The sequence below is a fragment of the Oryzias latipes genome, chromosome 5 (assembly GCF_053564925.1).
Source record: "Oryzias latipes strain Hd-rR chromosome 5, Olatipes_Hd-rR_3.1".
In the NCBI taxonomy this organism is placed as follows: domain Eukaryota; kingdom Metazoa; phylum Chordata; class Actinopteri; order Beloniformes; family Adrianichthyidae; genus Oryzias; species Oryzias latipes.
In genome coordinates this window covers 30,550,741-30,572,261 of record NC_136241.1, presented here as the reverse complement: position 1 = coordinate 30,572,261, position 21,521 = coordinate 30,550,741, and the positions used below count along the sequence as shown (strand labels likewise).

The window sequence follows — 21,521 nt, the reverse complement described above, 5'->3', positions numbered from 1 at the left end:
AAAATATTTCTAATATACTTCTTTTATATATTTTTAAGACTCTTTAATCACAAAACCATTTCCAACCAGTTTTTATCACAGAATATAGTCTGTCATTAGTGCTTTAGTGTCCTTTTTCAGGATGTTAGATGAGAATGTCACCTAAATGACTTAAAACAGCTTTTTCTGACAAACCCTGTTTGCTCTAAAGTTTAATAGACTTTGTGATTAATTGACAGTCATTCTTATAAAAAATGGATATTAAAAATAAATTATTGCACAATAAATGCTAACTCTGGAAAGTATTTCCTTTTATATCATGAAAACCTTTAAAAAGAAAAATCTAATTATATTTTTTGAAAAAGACAATTTTGCAATGTTGAGCTGTTTTTAAAAGCAAAAAGAAAGAAATTCCCTAATTTTTCTTTCATTTTCTTTAGATATATTTCTGATTCATCAATGTTAAATGTTCTTCTTAGATTGTTGAGGGCAGCTTATTAATTTAATATCTTAAAAAGAATGACTTAATGTTGAGAACTGTGCAAACACACACATACGTTTTATGTCATATAAATAAACAAACAAGAGTGAAGCTGTTCTGGACTAGACTGTGTTTTGTGGAGCCACATGACTGCAATGGTGTTCTGCTGGAAAAAAAAGTTACTCGTGTTTGTTTTATGCACCAAAAAAGAACTCTCCGGGCCACAGCAGAACAGTATTTTATCTTTTTAAAAGTAAGACAGGCAGACAACTAAAATTCCAACACATTCATTTCACAAACAGCATTAACAGTATATTTTTTGCACTGCCTTACCATCTGACATCATTAAAACTGCTGAATTGTTACATTCTGAGGAAAAAAAACAACTTCATAAGCATTGGATGATAAAGAATTCAGTTTCAAGGTAGAGTAAGCACGTTTAAGGAACCGTACCAAGTGGTAAGATGTTAAAACACTGTCAGCTTTTCACTCAGTCTCTTCACAAACATGCGCAATCTTTTACAAAAATATAACTCTATAGTGCAAAAGCAAGTCGCAGCTGTGATTACATGTAGTTAACAACCAAACAGGAGAAAGTTTTTAAACCAGTAACTAAGAAAATGTCATCAAGTAACACATTCCATGTCTTTAGTGTTAAAGTCAATTTACAGCTATTTATTTATTTTATTAATAAACTTTATTTAATCATATGTTTTCTTGGCACCAAAACCATAATGTGGATTACAAAGCAGTTATGCCTTTCAAGAATGTCTGAAGTCAAGCCTTTGATTATTCTAAGCAGTTCAAACACAAAGGCGTCCAGTTAAAAACACACAAGAAAGGCCTACCATCAAACTTGTTTTTTCTTCACATCACAGTAACTAGTTACCAAAATGCAGACACACACTTCATGTTAAAGCGATGATTGTGCCATAAATACTTTAAATGACTAACTAGCTGATTTTAGTTAATAAAGGTAGTCCTTTTTTTGGTCAAAACTCGACATGGATGCAAAACAAAAGCAGACTTTTTACTGTTTTCAGAACTCCACATTTTTGCATCCTTTTCAAGGCGGTAAAGACAGCCAGTCCCTGTTCCTACCTTGTAAAAAATGATGTTACGGCTTTGTGCTATGCACCTTTTAAGATGTGCTGCATGCAGTATGAAGTCTGTCCTGTCAGTACCCTCTATGTCTAAACAGCTTAAATAGCACATTTTTTAGGCATCGAATTTGCTTCAATGTTGTATGATTTGAGTGTTTTGAGTTTCTGGTAGCTTCAGTCTAACATAAGGAGGGTTTTTCCTCTTTCTTTGTGTAATATTACAACTAAATGTGCTGATTGGTCTACCCAAATGCATGTTCTTTTTTTTTCCTGCTTCACATACACACACTATACAGATTGCAAGCAGGTAATAAATGTTTAATACCACATTGCAAACTCGTAAATCTAAATATTTAAGTACAACTGACACCAATGGTTAACTGTATTACCATTAACACCTTTGAATGGGCAGAAACATTCAACCATTACATCGTTTGCATCTGCTACACCTCCGTCATACAGTGATATATCTTTTTTTTTTACATATTTGTCATAAAAACAAAGAAAAACCACATACAACAGTTATTTTTACTATGGAGTGAGTCAGTGAGTAATAAGGCAATGAAGTGAATAGGATTGAAATGAGTCGTGTTTTCAACATGACATCAGTTATTCGGATTAAAAAGGAGCCGATAGCTCCTGAAATGCATTAATCTTTACATTCAACGACATGTAGAAAAGTTAAAGAACTTTCCAGTCAGGCACTCACAGAGACACACTTAAGGACACCAAAAGCATCACAGCCATGTATCATTTTAATAATCTGCTCCAGATGTTGTGGGATTGATTTAAAGGGTGTGGAAATCTGATGCTGAATCTGGTGGACAGGTGGATGCTGGATTTGATCTGAAAATGGGAAAATTCCTTGTGATAAAAAAGCTATCTAATTTTCAAAGCCTTGACTTTGTAGATGTGTTGTTTTGGCATTCATATTATATTTAATAATGCATCTAATTCGTGATGGGAATTCATTTCTCCTTTGCGCTCATTTGTTCTCACTGTATTTTTGCCTTTTTTTATTTAATAATCAGACCTTTAATGAGACTGTAATAAACTAACGAGACTGTAATGAGAAGCCTGGTGAAGCTGTTTTGTTCAGCTGAAATCCTTGGATGTAAAGCAGTAATTTATAGAGCACGGGCTTTAAATGAGAATGAAAGTTACTTCATTTTAGGATGCCAAACATTACAAAGACCACATGACAAGACCAAAGTGCTTTTTTTTCCAAAATAAAAAGATGGGGGTGGAAAACAGATTTCATATTTTTTTCATAAATGTTCTATTCCTCCTAGACTTTTTGGGAGTAGAGCAGCAGAAATGATGCCCAGGTGTCCTAAAGTGAGAAGCAAATAGCAAAAGATGCTGCTTACATACAAAAATTACCATATTTAATTAAATTCTAAGGAAATTACACTTTTCTTTACATTGTTTTAGGGATTTTATAATGTTTAATTTTTTATTGTAGTTGTTGGACTGATACCAGTTCCCTCTTTGTTGTTCATACCTGGCCTAATTTAAATACTACAGCTGTTTTTTGACTTGATAATAATAATAATAAAAAGTTTTTGTGTCTCCTTTTGACCATGGTTTTAGACAGATTTTGTGGTCAGGTCACTAGTTCTACCTCTTAGTTAACTCTAATGTTACTAAACCCCACATAAAATAAAATAAAACTAAAAATAAGGACCAACAAACAAGCCTGATAGCTGAAAGAACACACGGCCAGAAGGCCGGATTTATTCAGAGCCATCGATCTGACATTTACATGTCAATCGGAAGACCATGCAACCAGTTGGGATTTTTCCAACATCAAATGTTTAAAAGTTTCCATGAGTATTACAGCAAACCACAAAGATGAAAAAGACTTTTGGAGCCAGCCTCTAGGTAGGTTTTTTTTCTAAAAAAACTGATTTGTTTTTGTTACAAACCACTGAGTGGTGATCTTGTGAACAGACTTGGCTCCAGTTAAGATCCTTTTGTTTTAATTTTAATGTCAAACTTGTCTTTTAGTAAAAAAGCCAAGTCTTGGCTTTCTTCTGAGACTCTAAAACAATGCTAAGAATCATGGGAGACGGAGTGTGACGAAGTAGCGTCACAGGTTGCAGGACAGCCTCAATTGTTTGTTTTGTCTCTTTTCTCCCAGCCCAGTAGCAGTTTAGTTTTCCTGGACACATGCACACACCCAGGCAGACAAATCCCTCACATTTCAAATTTTGTTGAATTCTAAGAGTGCACACTTGGTTCTAAACAGAATCTTACTCACCATCTAGGTTTAACTCCACAAACAGACAAACCAAAGCATTGTACACATCAACATATCCACAGGAAACAGGAAGTGACTTCACATGCCAGAATGTTTTTTTGCTTTGTTCCCCTTTCTGTCTAATTGATTTTGTTTCAAACCTATATGTGTATTCCAATTGTTACTATCTTTTTTTGTTAAATATCTGTAATTTTAGTGTTATGTTTAAGAATCCTCCAGGAATTTGTTTTAAGGAAGTGTTTGGTTAATTGGCCTGTGGGAGGGGCTAAGCCTTTATATGGGGTGAACTTTTCCCAGTTGAAAGTGAGCAGTCCTGGTTGCAGTGGTAGCAACAGGCTCTCCCAGAATCAGTGGGATGGTTTTCTTTGATTATTGTTTTGGGATCAATAAAATCCCTTTGTTGGACATTTGGAGTCTGCTGGCTTGGTCAACTTATTTTAGAGTGATTTATTTATTCGCTGCTAAGAAGAACCTCATCACACGTAGCGTTGTGCACAACTGGCTCCCAACTATGCCCGTTATGGAAACTCACAGACTGTGGCTGCCCAAAAGCAAAAAAAAAATTTTTAAAGAAAAGAAAATCTCTTGATCTATGAACCTATTTGCTTTGGGGTCTTTTTTAACCTTTAGATTTTATTTGTAAAAAAGGAAGTTGTTGATGATTTTATATAAAAATACTACAACGATAGTTATTCGAGGGAAAAACCAAACGCCTTTTTTTATAAATAAAATTCATTGTTTAACTTTTATGTTTGCGATTAGAACAGCACCAAAATAAAAGTGATGTTTTTTAAGCGACAGAAGGCTCTAAAGTCTTCAGATTTATATTGGCCTTTACTGGGTGAGTTCCAGCAACTGCCAGGCTGGTTGTCCAATCTTTTTTCAGGAAAGGTGGGGTTCAGTGAAGTTAATCCTGTGAAGATGATGATGGTTATAAAGCCATCAAAACAGAATTAGTGACATCACCACCCATTTCATTTATTTATAGTCACCATTTTCTTTGTCCAGCCTTTTGTGTCACGATTTCTGGTTGAAGATTTTCTAGTTCTACTTTTTTTTGTTTTTGCTGATTCTGTTTTTATTTATTTTAAATGTACATCCATCTGCGTCTTGTGCCTTGCCTTTCAGTTATTCGCAAATTCCCAGCCCTGACATCGACTTCTATAAGAACCACTCAGTGGATCGGGATGACCCTGACCTCCCTGTGACAATATTCACAGTTTTAAAACTCAGTTTGTCCACAGATACAGAACCGAAAGTGTCTAACTGCAGTCCTCAAGAGCCACTGTCCTGCCTTTATCATCATTCCTGGCAGAACACACCTGATCCAGGTAAACAGAGGGAGGTAAGGGACAGTGGCCCTCTACACTTGGAATTGGACACTCCTCCATTAAGTGCTGGATTTTTTTGTTTGTCTGTTTACTCCAGATGCTGTGCCTAACCTTTCATCCCTTGACAACGAATGATGATGGAGTTCATATGTGACAAACATGCATGCGCTGCAACCACATACACACGCTTCAGCTGTAGTTGTAGGTGAAGTTATATGAGCTTGGCTCCTTAGGCACAGGAGGCGGTGCTTCTGGGATGGTGATATTCTCAAGGTCGAGCAGACGGAGCTTCATCTCCATGCTGATAAGAGTATCTAGGTCGCTGCGTGTCAGGTCACTGCCCATTTCTCTGCCCAGGAGCGCACAAAGCCCGTCAGTCCAGATGCAATACTGCATCCAAACACAGAAAAGGCATTTATGAGCACCAACACGGAGAAAGACATGTAGGTCTGAGCAGCACTGTGGAAGTTATTACATCCTGTGCTAGTCTATTTTGTCACGCAGAGGGGAAAAAAAATCTTGAAAATGAATTTGTTCCCAGCTGAGCATCACCCACAGAGAAAAGCAGCTTAGAACAAATTAGAATAACAGCCATAATCCAAGTTTTTGCTCCAGGGTGGATGGAAAAAGAACAGAAATGACAACAAAGTTGCAATTAAACTGATGTTGAGCGCATTTATCATAGACAATCGCTCTTTATGGTCAGACCATTCATAGTGAGACTTTAGAGTGACTTGTATAAATGAGTACAAAGGAGTTTACCTCATACTTGTTTGGTGCAACAAAATTGAGGGTTTCGTCTGGATCGTAGAGGACAGAAAAAGCCAACTCCAGCACCTCCTGAAAGAAGCAACCAGATTAACTTCATAGATTTGTTCAAATTCCTTCAGTACTTAGCGCACTACATGCCACGTTTGCCATTTTGTAGGGCTGTCTGAATCTTCAATAACAAAGTGCCCTAAAGGATTTCCCAGAAGTCTCTGCAAAAAACAGTGTGCATTGATGCTCACTAGTTTGGTGAATATAGACCACAATGCATTGCATTTGAACGATTTTTTACGTGGAAAGAAAATGTTCTTTTTATAAACCATCCACGTTTACATCATCAGAACACAATAAATTCTTAAATAATCTTCATTAAATATTGGCGAGAGTGAGCATGTGACTGTAATGTATTCAAACCCAGGGCTCTAGATAGTCCTGTACTACATATCTAGTCTTTTAGGAGTTAGGGAGTCAATGTTTGCCTGAACTGACCATACATGAGCACAATGCATTTATGATAATACCTTGTTTTGCTTTAGAGCACTTTTCTCCTTCATATGAGGGCAGTCCTTCCCCGTCAACACAGACTTGATATCTGAGACCGGGACTGGGAGAAAAACAGGGTGGACACAGAGCCATCAGCCTCCAGACCGACGCGGCACACTGAGACAGTCACAGGGTCATGCTGCCTGCTTCCTCAGATTTATTAGCTGGAATGAAGCCATGTGAAGGAAAAAAAAAATATTGCTTACTCTTGTCACTAAGCAGCTCGAAAGGCACTTCCCCCTGAGGTGACTCATCCAAGTCTCCATAGTGCAGCACTTTGTGATTCAGAGAAAGTCTGCAGAACCAGAACTTTTCTGCGAAAACAGCGCAGAACACAGCAATCAGCTGACAATCAACAACAACAGAGTTTTTGCTGCAGTGAAACAGAAAACTGAACTGCTGCTGTATTTACCCTGCCTCCGGCGGTTCCCAAGTTTACGGAAGCAGCTTCCCTCACAGAGCCGGTTTAGTCGCTGCTGCTTAATGAGCTCTAGGATCTCGGGCAGAATTCTTTCCCGCAGCTCGCTGCAGCACAATCACAGCATGAGGCACAGGAAGAAGCACACAGGCATGCATCTATGAAGTGATGCAGTCTTTGTTATTATAGAGACAAATCACAGCTCAGATATGGTTCAATTTGGCAGGAACATCAACTGTTGCTATGAGAACATGTTGAAACGCTTTGAGTTCTAACACGGAGGGGGTCAATATCCATGAAAACAGATGTAAGAAGACTGACATGATAGGTGGAGAATGCAAGTCATCCTGGCTCATTCTTTCTGACTGCCGCAGACGCAGAATCTCGGAATAGTTGAGGCCTCGCAGTTTATTCTTCAGCTGGTCTATAGATGATGGTTTCATTGCCAGAGCCCTCGTAATCTGCTCACGCACCACCTGCATCACCTGGGGACGGGCAAGCATTCATCCAATGAAAGAAACATGAGCAAGTGTAGGTGGAAGGAAACAATATTACATATTATTTCTAAATTCCTATGCCAAATTTTCTTTAATCTAATTAGGAGATTTTGAGCAAAAACTATTTTAAATTGAGATATTTTTGTATTGTATGTTGGATTTTCTGTCTTTCCTTTTAATGTTTTTGATGGTCTGATGAGTCATTCAAACATAAAAAATTCAGCTCTACTGGGTTTTCACTTATTATTTTCTCCTTTCTCTTTTTAACCTGTTTAAAACAGCTTTTCAGACCAACTCAAATGAAAATCCTGTTTTTGGTGTTTTTGACATGGTCATGTGGCATTTTTCTGATGATGAAGGACATATATTAAGAAGAATTAACCTTAAAATTGCAAAATGTGTGAGAATATTTCTTTAAATCAAACTGTTGTGAATCAGGAGCAAACAAAAAAAAAGAAATTTCAAAAAAGATCCTATTTGTGACAGAAAATATGCTGGGCGGGCCACAAGCTCCTTGCTCAGAGCTGTCAACAACGGGGAGGGGAAGGGGGGCGGGGTTCCTCTGTGCCAACTCCGAGGGAAATTTCTAATGAACTGCTGCTTTTCAGCAGAAACTATGTCATAGAAAACTACACAGATTCTTTTTTTCATTTTGGCTAAAAACAGACTAATAATTAAAATACCACTGGGAAGACTTTGAAAATAGATCAAAATATGATTGGAGTGGGACTTTAACTATAAGTACCAGTACTACTTTTTCTGTAGGGACTTGGTCTGCAAATTAGCTGTGAGCCATCTAAGTCATCTAAACGTACTATCATCTACACACAATATTATTATTATTTTTTAAATATCCCTTTAACAGAAAAAGTACATTTAAATGCAACGTTAATAATATGCTTTTTAACCTTGCAATGTCAACAAATAACAGAAAAGAATTGTCACAAAGAAAAGATCCCCAAAAAGTTGAGATTTGGGAGCTAAACATAAAGTTATTGGAGCGTCTCTGGACTCTGATGAGCAGTCATCATATTGCAAAGCTGAGTAACAATATTAGATCATCTAAACTCTTTTAAATGAATCAATATCAGCAAAGTTGAAGAAACTCAATTTGTGGACACATGTCATTAGCCTTTTCCACAGGGAAAAATCTTTCAAACTAAATATTTTTAAGTGCTCCTTTTCGTTTTATTGAGTTGTCATTTTCTTTTATAATTGAATGAATGAGAACAGTTTCAGCGTTCTGCACCGCTGAGCTGATCAGTCACACACAGCAGGGCGCTGCAGCAACAGTACTTGGTAGTATTTCTGTTCATACTTTAGGGCTGAAAAACGACAAAGATTAAGAGACAAACAGGAAGGATAGACAGATCTGCCTTCAAAAGGATGCTGCTGGGTAAAAGCAGAGATTTGGAGGAAATGTTGGGAATCATCTGCGACAGCGCTTTGGTTTCAGACCTTGTTGAAGTCCTCTGACGTGGCCCTCATCTCCTTCCAAGTCTTATTAAGCAGTTGGATGCAGACGCAGAAGAACTCCTCCCACGCTCGGTCATGGGTGAAGAACATGGGGTGATAATCATTGCAACCCTCATTCGCTAAACCAAGAGAAGACATGGATTGTTCAAATAAAAATACTGCAGCTGTATGCACTGATATTTCTGAACATTTTACATTTTACTTACGTAATTCTCCGACCTGGAGTATTTCACACAGTGTGCGAGTGAGTTCAATTGCGCAGCGGCCAAATGGACACTCGTGCTTATCCTCTCTGCTGCTGTTTTCCAAGACAATCTGTAAGGAACGGAAAAAACCTCCAAGCTGTTAAAATCTCTTTTCTATTCAATAAAGGTGAGTAAAGTCTGAGAACAAAACTGACCCTAATGTATGTATCCTGATGAACCTTGGCTAAATACAGCATGTTGTCCAGAGCAAGCATCCCAGGAGGAGTCTGGGTAAAATCCATGGCTGGATTGACATGGTTCTGCAAACATGACCCACATTACAAAAAACAAGAGTTTAGCTTCTTTCATTTGCACCCAATTACAGTGCCCAGATTTATCCATTTGACTTTCAAGCAAACATAAATCTGCTGTGCCGGCTCACCGTGAATCCCAACATCTTGTAATCCTTGGTGTACGTGGCCTTTCTTTTCTCCGTACCGGTGGGATCACTTTCTCCATCAAAGGCAATTCTGCGCAGCTCAAAAATGATGTCTCTTTGAGCCTGCAAACGAAAAACTTGTTAGCAGCCTATCAACACGGCATGGGAAACATTTAACATGACAGGAAGCCATTAAAAAGATAGGTCAGTCCCTGGTGAGCAGCTGGTCTGTAATAAGCACTGGCAGAGGAGGGAAAAAAAAGCAAAACCTTAATTTTCTGGTCCACTTGTTACATTTAAAGCAAATCCATCAGAGAGTGAGCTTCTCTGGTGGGAGGATGTCTCAGACTACTACTCTTTCTCAGCATGTAGACTATTTCCATTCAATTAACAAAGTTTTTCATTAAAAAAACACATTGCAGCACCGCTTACAGGCTCCCATCTTTTCTCATTTGTTTAACAGGGAAACACGGTTGCTGACACCTAGTGGTCAAACTAGAGAAAGCAATTATCTAAAAGCTTTTACCAAAGAAAAATTGACGTTTTTAAAATCCTATTCAGAAAGGGTTTTTTTTTGTATTTTCTTTTTAGAAAAACAATAAAAAATGTTTAATGTTGAATATGGAATTTGAAAAAAAATCCCAAATAGCAAACAAAATAGCTAACAAAAAATAGCTAACAAAAAAAACAAACCTCAAAGTTTAAAATATTGAACAGAAATGACGACAGAAAGTAAGTGGCTTTAAACTGTGACTGGAAAAAAAAGTCTGAGCAATGCAAATGCAATTGTTGCTTTTTTAAAGTATTCATATAGAAACACGACTATAGAAGTCATGTGAATTTCCTCAAACTTTATTTCATTGTCACTGGATTGTAACAGTATTTTTCCATACAAAATGTTCTGCTGGTAGTTGTAAATATCTCAACAAACATCCATATTCTGCTATGTTTTATTAATACTCAGGCTTTAACTTATACCTGATCATTTGGGTCCATTTTGGTCATCATTCGCTCCTCCAGAAGGTTAAAGGTCAAAACCTGCAGCACATAAAGCTGATGCGCCATTTCAGCTTTGATTGGGCGATTTCCTCTGATTACATGCTAGAAAAGAAACCACTGTTAGGTTTAGAGAAAAGCTTCCACGGAGCCTGCCGTTTAACAGGAAACAGCAGGTTAGACACAAGCGCTAATGAGACAAAATCATCATTATCCACTTTTGTTCTTTTGCCACACATGACTCTGAAATGGTTTGCTGCAATTATCAGCTACAGACAAAGAAACCTTTTGCAGTAAAATGAAAATGGGAGGACAAAGTGCTGGACAATCCTGCACAGATGATCTGGATAGATTCATTAAAAGAGCTCAACAGTGCTGGTCATTGTTTAGTGGCTGAAGCCACTTTAGGTCCAACAGATTATTGGTAGCTAAACATTTTTCAGGCCACGGATCGGTTTAATGTCAGACAATATTTTTCTGGATGAAGCTGAAGAGGTCATCAGTCCTTTTTTTACAAGTTCTCAGTTTCTCTTTATCTCTCTTTAAGTTTTCCTCATCCTCTGTAAAATATCTTCAGCTGTTTAAACTTTATTTGTATGCTAGATTTTGTGAAGGAACCATTCAAATGTAGATTTGTCTTCTAACCCACGACTGTCAAAGTGGGAGCTAAAAAATCCAACTTCAACCTCGTCTGACTTTTAAGGTGCAACAGTAAAAAAAACGGTTGCTAAAACTGTTGTTTAATTATAAACCTGACTCCACTGTTTGAGCAACTTTATTAGCAGCATCCTCCTAATAGGTTATTGAATATGAATGAATCTACATTTGAATTAAAGACTCCCCGTTTTTCTCTGTTATATGATGTCTTTTACTTTGAAGTCGAAGGCTCTTCTTCTTTTTCCTCACTGGCTTTTCTTTGTGAGAATAAAATTTTCCAAATAGAAATAAGAGAATTCCAAATAGCTTAAAGGTTTCAATTTAGCGATCGGCACAGCCGCTTTAAGAAAGTAATGATGGATTTTCCACACGTGGCCTAATGACTTGACGGATGTGGTGAAAGGAATCCAGTAGTTTTCCAAAATAAAATTTACTTCAGAATCCGACTTTTTTTCTGTCTCAGCCTGATAACAGTCTCAGTCTGCAGCCTGAGGTTTGGGGACCACTCCACCAGAGGAATAAGGAGTTTTAAAGTTTAAACTTCATACTCACATTGAGGATGATGGAGCGAAGGTGTTTCTGTGCCAAAGTGCTCGCCATTTCCTGAGGATACATAAAAATGAACCTAGAATCAAACATTTACAGACAATTTGGTGTTTAGGAGACATTTGATTAAGTCTAAATTTCCCTTAATGACTTAAAATACTTTTTTTCAACATGAAAGCAAACATAATTTTCCTTCTGTCAGTGGTTCGTCTGCTGCAGCAGCATGTCAGGTTTCTGTCTGGTTGAATGCATTCTGCTGGGGCCGTCCATCACACACAGAAAGCACCACAGAGGGGAAGACGAACGGATGCCGAACAGAAAACAGTAAAGAGACGTGCGGCTCCAGCGGGGAAAATAGTCTTCCTAAAGATGCCAAACATAAAAAACATGCAGACTAGGGCTGCACGATATGAGAAAAACTTGCGATATGCGATATTAGAGATTAATATTGCGATTACGATATAATTTGCAGTATATAAAAAAAATAGCAAAATAACCAAAAACATCATTCCCATTTCACTACAAGAGTTTAAAAATTGTACTTCAAATGACCCTTGTCGACGTAGATGACAAACATCTAACATGATAGGCCTTCATCTGATTGGTCAACAAGGTGAAGGCGTCCGTCCAAATCCATAAAGAGATGTATTTGATTCGTTAAATGCTTCAAGCTGCCATAAGATTTTTTGAACACACTTAAGGTTTACAATTTATTGCGATCTTCGCCGTCTTTTGCGATATGGATGTGGCAGAGCTGGATATTGCAATAACGATTAATTTGCGGTATATTGTGAAGGCCTAATGCAGACGAATGGACTGTTTATAAAAATGTTAATATATATACACACACACACACACACACACACACACACACACATATATATATATATATATATATATATATATATATATATATATATATATATATATATATATATATATATATATATATCACAAACTTTAACACTCATGCTAGAATTGACTCAGTTCGCCCCCTACTGGCCAACAATTGGAGTAAAACATTAAAAGTCGACAATCTGTCAACCAGCAGTCAGCCAGTGAAACTTTTTTTGGAGTTATTAGTAAAAGAATTAAGGGCTAATAAAGTTAATTTAGACATAAAACACATTTATTCAAAAATGTTTTTGTCAGGGCTGTTTCATTGAGGTTTCTCTTAACAAAAGATGTTCTATACTAGCAAAGTTATAAGGGTAAAAATTCCTCATTATTACATATACATTTACAAATGTATGAATTAACGCAATCTAAGAGAGAACAAAATGTGGATTTTCAACTCAGAATAAAACTTCAATTCTGAATTTAAATATGAATGTTACTGCATTCTGCAGAAGAAGTTGATCTTTTGAAAGTCTTTTCCTCCAATCCTGAAGCTCTACTTAATGTCGATTAATTCAATTCAATTCAATTCAATTCAATTTTATTTGTATAGCCCAAAATCACAACAACAGTCGTCTCGATGGGCTTCGAAGTAAAACATGAAATCAAAAGGATCACGAATACAAAGAGTTCAATAGAAAAATACTAAAATGAACTAACAAACTGACTAAGCTATACTGGCATCCCTGCCCTTAGACCCCCCTTCGCGGTAAGGAAAAACTCCCAAAAAAAACGGATTCCGGAAAAAACGAAGAAACCTCAGGGGTGCCCACATGAAGGAGGGATCCTCCCCCAGGACGGACAGGCGATTTACCAGAACTCTTAGAGAAGAATTAACTTATCTAAATCTACAACTACATATATTAAAGTCCAGCAGACGAGCTTCATCCAGCCGTGGTTGTGGGGACAGTCAAGGGCGCGATTAACCGTCACCACAGATTTGAACCTCACACGGGACCCTTCCCGGTGCATGCGGGAGGTTTCACTGAATATTTGATTTGATTTTCCGACGTAAAATAGTTAAATAAAGATGGTATAAACAGAAAGAGATCAAAAAGAGTGAGTAGAAGAAAATCTTTCATCTCATGGACAAAATATGCTTTAAAACTGCAGCCCAGTGTTTTAACAATATCATGAAAAGGTCAATCGTATCTGCCATTTCATTTTTCTTCTTTTTCTAATGCTGGATCCAGGAGTGTCTGCTCAAAAAAAAGGTCTGCCGCTGACGATGCCCAACATTTTTCAGCATTTTTTGTCACTCCATGCTCACCTAAACCAGACATAATCATGGAAGGACAACACTATGAGGAAGTTGTACCTTTTAAAATGGCAAAACCGTGAGAAATGTATTGAATTATAATAAGAAAAACTGTTCAATAAACGTGTTTGTAAGAGTTTTATGTAAGACAATGAGATGATATGAGGATATTTGGTTATATATTTGGTTGGAAAATGAGAAGAAAGACACAATTTCTGCAGCACGCCCAGTCCTTCTGCATATTTATGATATGTTATGTTGTGAGATGACAAATGGCAATCTTTCCTTTATGTTAGTGCTATATGTTTAGATGGATATTACTACTACATGGGCGTACAGGTGTAATGTCCTCTGTAAAAGGGAACCATGTTGTTTAAAATGTAAAGTTCTTCCATGTTGGTTTATTTGACTCACAATACACACATCAACACAACAGATGCACAAACTAAGAGAGAGGGAAGGTGCTGTGATGAGGGAGGTAGCATTACAGTGGAGAACTGTCAGACAGAATTCACAACATGACAGCTTGCAAACAGACTATTTAGTGATTATGTGAAACTATCCCACTGCTGCAAACCATGGCAACCGGAGTGAGCCAATCTCTGCAGCTCTCAGGCACCAGAGGATCCGCAGTGTGTTACATATGGATAGATTACTTTAGAGCATAATATGTAGATGGGACATTAGTATTCCTGTTAAATCCATCTACTTCGAGCATCCTGTCACCCTTATAATGCAGAATCCTGAGGTGGCGCAGCGACCAACCTGCCGTCTGTCCTCTGGAGCCTTCAGGAAAAGAGCGTTGATGAGAGCGATGGCGTACGTCTGGATCTCCTGGTTTGACCTGAGGAAAGCATCCAGCAGCGCAACAACCAGTTAGAAGCATCGTGCTCCACAAACGTTTGAGCTACACGCTAGGAGCTACTCTACAAACATGGCACAATAATTCAGCTTTCATAGACAGTATCACACACAGGAATAACTGCAGGAAAGAAAAATGCCTGTTCTGGCACAAATTGGCACAGTTAAGGCTCATGGTTTACTATTTTATGCTCTTTCATTATCTATGAACGTTTAAAAACACAAATTATAGACAGTTTTGGTCTTTTCATATTGCTTAAATGGCACAAAATACTCAAAAATTAACTCTTAATTATCATTTATTTAACTCCAAAACAGCACATCAAAGTATTTCTGCTATTGCTAAAATAATCCCACAGCGTCCCCCCCAATTCAGAGTGCAAGAAGCCCCTGTGCGTGTGTGTGTGCTCACACTTGCAGGTGCCCGATGAGCTGTCCCACGGTGATTTCCTGGGCCACTCGATGGTAGAGGCTGTGGCTGTTGAGCACCATGCTCTCCAGGATGGCCAGAGAGCGCTGCAGGATGGACACGTCCACCATCGGCTGGTTCACGTAGCCCGCAATCTGGGAGACAACAAAAGCGCCACGGGGGCAAAGGCTAAAGTTCTGCCTGCATCCGCTCCGTTTCATTCAAAGTGTATAAACCCAGATTAAACCAGAAACAGCTGGGAGTAAATAAAAAATAATCACATCGAGTCTCTGTGAATTGACCTGGGTGACTGTTAAAACTGCAAAATATGCCCACATAAAATGGAGAACCTCCAAATAACGGAGGGTTGCTAAGCGACAGCATGAATTTCTGGCATTTCAGAGAGAAAAAGGTCAAACAGTTAAAGAAAAAGACTGAATAGAAAGCATTTGTTAGAGAATCTTGAAATTCTGAAAACAGAAGCAGAGGGGCCGTTTCTTTAAAATGCCAAGATGTCTTTTAGAGGATGTACCTGTTTGATGAAGGAGATGGAGATGAGATCCCAGGACACAATTCCATGGTCCATCAGCTCCAGGAAGGCAGTGAGAGTGAAGGCCAACATCTCCCCAAAGCTAAAAAAAAAAAAAAAAGGACATTCAAAGAGATTTTTAAAAGAAAAACCAACATGAAATAAATTGCAGCATCTCATAACAAATGATACAATAAAACCTTTTTTTAAGTAAAGCATGAATGAGTCATTTCAGAAACAAGATTAGGCCTCACTGGGTGCCGCTCTCCACAAGGCGAGCCAGAGTCCCAATGCCCTCCATGTTGATGTACTCTGCAGCAAAGGTCGGGTCTGCAGACAGCTTGGCCAGCTCTTTCAGAGCCTCCAGGCGAGCATCTATGCTGTGGGACTGGATCCTCTCCAGGAGCTGACGCGCAGCACGAGCCTGTTGGGAGTCAAAAAGCATCACGGTCTGGATGCGGTTCACCTTCGCTCTGACACGGCACTGCAAAAAACTGAATCCTAGGTCAGTAAACAGTCACTTACTTTAGAAAAATAACTGTAGTTTAAGTAAATTTGCCTGAGTGACTAGAATTGTATTCTTCAAATAAGAATTCTGGGTAAGTTCTTAACCCTGTTGGCAGATATTTTTGCTTATTTGAAGAAAATTTGCCCGTGGGGGGTGTGACGTTCTAACTTATGAGAGGCCTGTTTTTGGAGTGTGTCACATCAGACTTGTTTCTGGAATGTTCCAACACTCATAGCTTTCAGGAAAACTATACGCTACTTTACAATTCTGGAAATGTTACCCGTAAAGGCAGAAAACTTAAATCCACAATAGTATTTCCCTTCAAAACCAGTAAACACAACACATCGCACTGACTCCTCCAAAACCCTAAAAAGTAGTGCGGTGCTGTGAAATGCTGACTGGGTTTGTCTAAAGAAAAGGGTTAAGTGGTCTCATTTTTGGCTATAAAATAACTCTAAATTGCATGCAAACAACAAAAAGTTGATGTCTGCTATGAGTACAGACATGTCATGCTACAATAATGCAAAGGCAGAGTTTAAAACTGTTGGATAAATGGGAACCATATTGTCTTTTATATGCATTAAGCTCAAATTTTCCTAAAAACAGAAGAAAACCAGCTCACTGGAGAAATTGCTAATCGAAGGATGGTGCCATTCTTGATGTCTCCACGGCTCTGAAAGATAATTAAAGACGTTTTTACTTAACTTTTAACGATTTTTCAGCTCAAAATGAAAAAAAAAGAAAAGAAAAATGAGTTCACCTGCTCTGTGATGTAGAGCTGAGGACCATCAGCGTAACGCAGCGCAAACTGTTCTGAGCCTGACAAAGACCAGCTGGAAACACAAACAAACACACAATAAGTCTGTACAGAAGTGTCTGAAAGATAACAAGCAGCAGCATGACTGCCTGTACGGAGACGGTTCCTCCCAACAGACAAATTTACCCTGAAGGCAAGCTGTGTGGCTGTGGAACAAAGATTTCTGGTGGGAGCTTAAAAGTGAAGTCGAAGGAACTGTGGCATCAAATCTCCAAATGGGTAGATGAATGGATAAATAAACAGATAGACTGCTGCTGAAAAGAGAGTGAATGTGATCCACTGTGCTTTTATATAAAAGAGCCAAAAAAGGCGAAGAATTCAAATCAAATCATTAAAAAAGGGCAAATTTTCCTTTTAAATGTTTTTGCAACTCAAAGCAAAATTCCTTGTCATCTGGATTTAATCTAAGAACCCTTTTTTTTCGTATTCAGTAATGTTTGAACAACACAAATCAGTTGTACTGTGATACCACAATAATAAACACACCTCCTTGTCCATACTTTAAATCTTTCTGGACCCACAATAAAACAGAATTATATATTTTTCATAAAAGGCCCATCATTTAATCTTGAAAGGAAAATAAACACTAGAAGAATAGTTATTTAGACCATGCAACATGTAAATAAAAAACTACGGGTCATTTTTTTTTAAATTGGTGTCACCTGGAGGCTTGAATATGACCAGGATTAACATGTCAGAATACATGATACCAGAGAAAAAAAACATGAAAAAGTTGATTCTGGTTCATTCACCCCATGTAAAACACAGTGTTGATCTTTAACCACAGAAGTGTGTGGTTTAAACGTACCCATCACATACTTCTCGAACAATGGAGGACAAAGGCCTTTTCTGCAAGAAAAAAGAAAATTAAAAGAATTAAAATCATTTGAAAAAAGTTAAAGATACAGCACTAAAGATGATTATTTTTCAGTGAACTCATTCCTTTATTCTGCCAGCTAAATATGAACTAAAGGAACTTTCTTCTTACAATAAAACTAACTTGAATTCCTCTCCTTTCTATACTTCATGTATTCTGTAATAAAGGAATAAAGAATCTAAACATTGTTTGCATAAATACCGACCTGGTCCATCTCTATTAGCTGAGCATTGGCACCAGGCCACTCAATGGCAACCTTGACAATATCTGCTGGAGGTGGCATGGTTGTCTGATCGTCTCCAGCCTTTCAGAAACACCAGAAAAAGCATCTCTACTCGTTAGTGTCCATCCATTTAATCTGAGTTAAACTGACATATCATGGTTGCAATAAAGATTTAAGCAAAATAACATGTGGCTACAAGCTTTACAAACATTCTCACAAAGTGAATTTCATGTTTTCTTTAATGATTTGCTGTCAGTCAGACAAACGATTCCACTGAAATGAATCAGAGATGATGGATTACCTGATAGAAAACTGCAGGAAGGGTCAGAGTGTGTCAGAAAAGTCCTGTTGGCTACCCTGCAAGCACAAATGTAATCACTTTGTAATAAAAAAGTAACTGTAATAACTATGTTTTGTCAAATAATACATACTAATACACTTCTTAATTGATAGAATGTTTAAAAAGTCTTTTTTATTATTTTTGGGGGAAAAAAGCGATTGCAAACCAAAACAAGTTTTTTTTTCCTGGTTAATAAAAGAACAATACAGCTAAAAAAACACAAAATAAAGATTGATTTGGAAGAGTCCCTGCTGACTCAGAGTGACAAACCTCTTTGATCTGACAGAAAAGGCTCGAGCGCCGACCCAAAAGCTGGACAAATGACTTGAATGAGTAAAAAGCAGCTTCTGCGCCTTCAATCCAGGTTGCTTTCAGAATAAAACCCCTGTGTTTGGTTGAGAATAACAATTAGTAGGATATGTTTATCCCTGTTTTTGTTAGATGGGACTAAAATCAGCCTGAAACTAATTTCCCACGAGAATTATCAGTGGTGGAGAATTTACGATTATCTTTCTACAATAAATCCGATGCTCTGAGTACATTTATTTCCTACAGATGCTTCACTCGTCCCAAACGTTTGAATTAAAGTCGGGTTTAGTGTGTTATGAATAATGCATCTGCCTGAAAACTTTGATCTCCGACTCTTCGGGATTACTCAGCCGCCTCGGCGGACTGAAAGAGACAGATCGAGGGTTATCTCGGCAGATGTTAACGTCAACCTGGCATGAAGAACTGAGGGGTGTTGACGTCCTCCAAACACCTGACAGACTCAACCTCCTTCAAAACCTCATTGTGTCATCTCGAAGCTTCTGTTTTTTCAGACATTTTCACAGTTTTTTTTTTTTTCACTTTTGCATAAACATACATTACTTACATCAGTGAACACATGCAGGATGTTATCTGTTAAAAATGAAGCATTTTCTTTGTAACTCTGTAGTAGAAACAAATAGTTTATGAAAACATCAACAATGCAATCATTTTTTATATAAAACACTATGAAACTCAGTTCAATAACTAAAAAAGAAAGTCTTTTGGAGACATGAACTGGTGACTTTGTAATATTTAAGAATTTGACTGTACATTTTTTAAGGGAACGTCAGGATTTATATAAAACAGTTATTTTGGATTAAATGCATATAAAAACAACATGGATGCCGGGTTAGTACTTTTAAATCTTAAATTATATTATGAATATGACAATAATGTATGTATATTATTAACAATATGATGCTATGTTTATGTTACATGTGCTGCACGTTGTGATTATGCATATTTTATGACAACTTTTGGCATGCAAGCGGCATATTATAAATGACCTTTTACTCAACTATAGTTGTGTAAAAACTAGTTATATGTAAACAAAATAAAACCCCAAAATTACAAAATCTCAGAGGTAATAAATCCCCACTCAGAGGGAAATAAAAATGTCTATGAGCGGTTTAAGATGAGGATTTGATGAAGGAGGCCTTTCAAAATTCAAGGCCGTCTGATTCCACCGTTTAGGGGGTTCAAAACCAGAAGAACCGAGCCGAAAGCAGAACCGTGAGGGCGTTTGTTTGATATTACCCATCATCCTCTGCTGTCTTCGATCTGCTGGGATGAGAACTGCTTGATTTTTCGCGTCTGATGATTGGCTTCCCGCTCGGAGGGGACTTTTCATTGAGACCAGTTACTGATGATTTGGCTGCGTGCGCTGTGACGGTAGCATAGCAACAACTACAGAGGACTTCCAAGCCTGAAAGAAATTCAACAGTGTGGCCTCAGAAAAGACTCGTTTTGACCTCAGCCGTTTCCTCGCGTTTTCACCGACGCACGGATCCTTCTGACGCCATTTTAACGCTCTTCTCTCCGGTTTGCCCTCGAAGCGGAGGGATTAGAAACCACATTCATACAGGAAAACTGGAGCGCTTAACTTTCCGAAACCGATTGATCATGAACAATGGCGCCCCCTATGGTGGTTCACAGTAAACCGGCTATTCTTTGGGGGGGGGGGGGGGGGGGGGGGGTTATTTGTAAACAGTTATATTCCATCAGAAAAATGCGCGCGCGGGGCTCGGCAACAGTTACCGTGCTGCATGTTGGGAAATCCGTAATTTTGTTCGTCGTCACACGTTTCTAGGGAAAGCCAGCGGCAGGTAAGTTATATTTCCACAGGATAAGTGTGCTTCACGTAAGGAGGACTGCAGCACAACACACGACAGGAAAAAAATAAAAAAGATTCACAACTTGCAGCCATAGCTGTTTATGCAAAGAGTTGGTAAACTGGCCACATTTTCTTTCTCCCCGTGTCTGGAACTCCTCATAGGCGGCTAACGGCTGCTCTGTCTGTCTTCCTCTCCATTGCAGGTAGGATGTAAGGCGGTATTTGGAGGCGGATGACGCATCCTGCCTTCACCTTTAGGGTTGAATTAGAGGCTAATGTCATGAGTCGGTGGTACTCACGCGCTGCCAGAGCCATCGGTGGTCCTCCCGGTCTCCTTCTGTCCCCGGAGCGAGACTTGTGGAGAGGAGGCACGACTCCACGCCTCGTGGGCGGGACACGACGAAAATGTCAGCGTCTGCGATCGAATGAGACCCTTCCTCCTTTGGTAATGCGCACTAGCAAAAGGTCGTTTCCCCCCAAATGTCTGATGCATAGTTTATGTACCTGCGCATCATAAAACCGCCCCTTCAGCAGAAATTAGTTTAAAACTCCCCAAAAAATATATGAAGATATTTGGTTTGCTCTCTTCATAGGAATTATTTTTAGTTTGTCTTTTTCGGAATTGTGAGCATTATTTATTTTTGTTTAGCCCTGTGATTGGCTCTTAAGAGTCTAAATTCTGCAAATGTAATGGTTTTTGTGTAATCTAAAAGCCATTACTTTACTCATCTTTCCTTTAAGTTTGATTCATAAAAATGAATTATTCTCAATAAAGTTATGTTATAAGATAGTTATAGTATTTTATAATTAAATCTGACGCAGAAAACGTTCTGATATACAAAACAATGAGAAAACTGAGCCCTTATTTTCCTTTAAAAATGGAAAGTTGGCAATGAATGAGGGTAGCTATCTATTATGTAATTCAATTTTATTTATATACAATTTAGGAAGAAATATGGAGTTTGCCTCTCCCTGCT

The 21,521-nt window shown here is 38.1% G+C and overlaps 1 protein-coding gene and 1 long non-coding RNA gene across 8 annotated transcripts; one reads left to right on the top strand and one right to left on the bottom strand.

Moving 5' to 3' along the window:
- Positions 1 to 682: 682 nt before the first annotated feature.
- On the bottom strand, positions 683 to 20,988 carry elmo2 (engulfment and cell motility 2). 7 transcript variants are annotated; one of them, XM_020703509.3, is made up of 23 exons: positions 20,844 to 20,988; positions 19,968 to 20,136; positions 18,363 to 18,418; positions 18,044 to 18,142; positions 17,770 to 17,810; positions 16,905 to 16,977; positions 16,767 to 16,817; positions 15,891 to 16,060; positions 15,640 to 15,739; positions 15,111 to 15,262; positions 14,603 to 14,681; positions 11,689 to 11,739; positions 10,462 to 10,584; positions 9,487 to 9,606; positions 9,260 to 9,364; positions 9,066 to 9,174; positions 8,842 to 8,978; positions 7,208 to 7,371; positions 6,881 to 6,993; positions 6,675 to 6,782; positions 6,447 to 6,529; positions 5,920 to 5,997; positions 683 to 5,547 (listed from the first exon to the last, which is right to left on the bottom strand). In XM_020703509.3, the coding sequence occupies exons 4-23, from the start codon at positions 18,119 to 18,121 to the stop codon at positions 5,347 to 5,349; spliced, it is 2,136 nt and encodes a 711-aa protein (XP_020559168.1). In that variant the 5' UTR covers positions 18,122 to 18,142; positions 18,363 to 18,418; positions 19,968 to 20,136; positions 20,844 to 20,988; the 3' UTR covers positions 683 to 5,346. The 7 variants fall into 7 exon arrangements, with proteins under 7 accessions (XP_020559168.1, XP_078803822.1, XP_078803820.1 ...); XM_078947696.1 differs by having other exon boundaries at positions 15,117 to 15,262; XM_078947694.1 differs by lacking the exon at positions 20,844 to 20,988 and adding an exon at positions 18,672 to 18,786.
- Positions 20,521 to 20,901, top strand: LOC101156488 (uncharacterized). Its single transcript, XR_013656088.1, has 2 exons — positions 20,521 to 20,658; positions 20,748 to 20,901. It is a non-coding gene; the product is annotated as an uncharacterized LOC101156488 (long non-coding RNA).
- Positions 20,989 to 21,521: the final 533 nt, after the last annotated feature.

What these genes read in the sequence shown, in the direction of transcription:
- elmo2 (XM_020703509.3), bottom strand. Translation starts at nt 18,121, where the DNA reads ATGCCACCTCCAGCAGATATTGTCAAGGTTGCCATTGAGTGGCCTGGT. An exon ending in TTCGCTCCATCATCCTCAAT is followed by an intron (nt 10,585 to 11,688) that starts GTGAGTATGAAG and finishes TTTCTTTTCTAG; the next exon opens with CATGTAATCAGAGGAAATCG. An exon ending in TTGCACCAAACAAGTATGAG is followed by an intron (nt 5,548 to 5,919) that starts GTAAACTCCTTT and finishes GTTTGGATGCAG; the next exon opens with TATTGCATCTGGACTGACGG.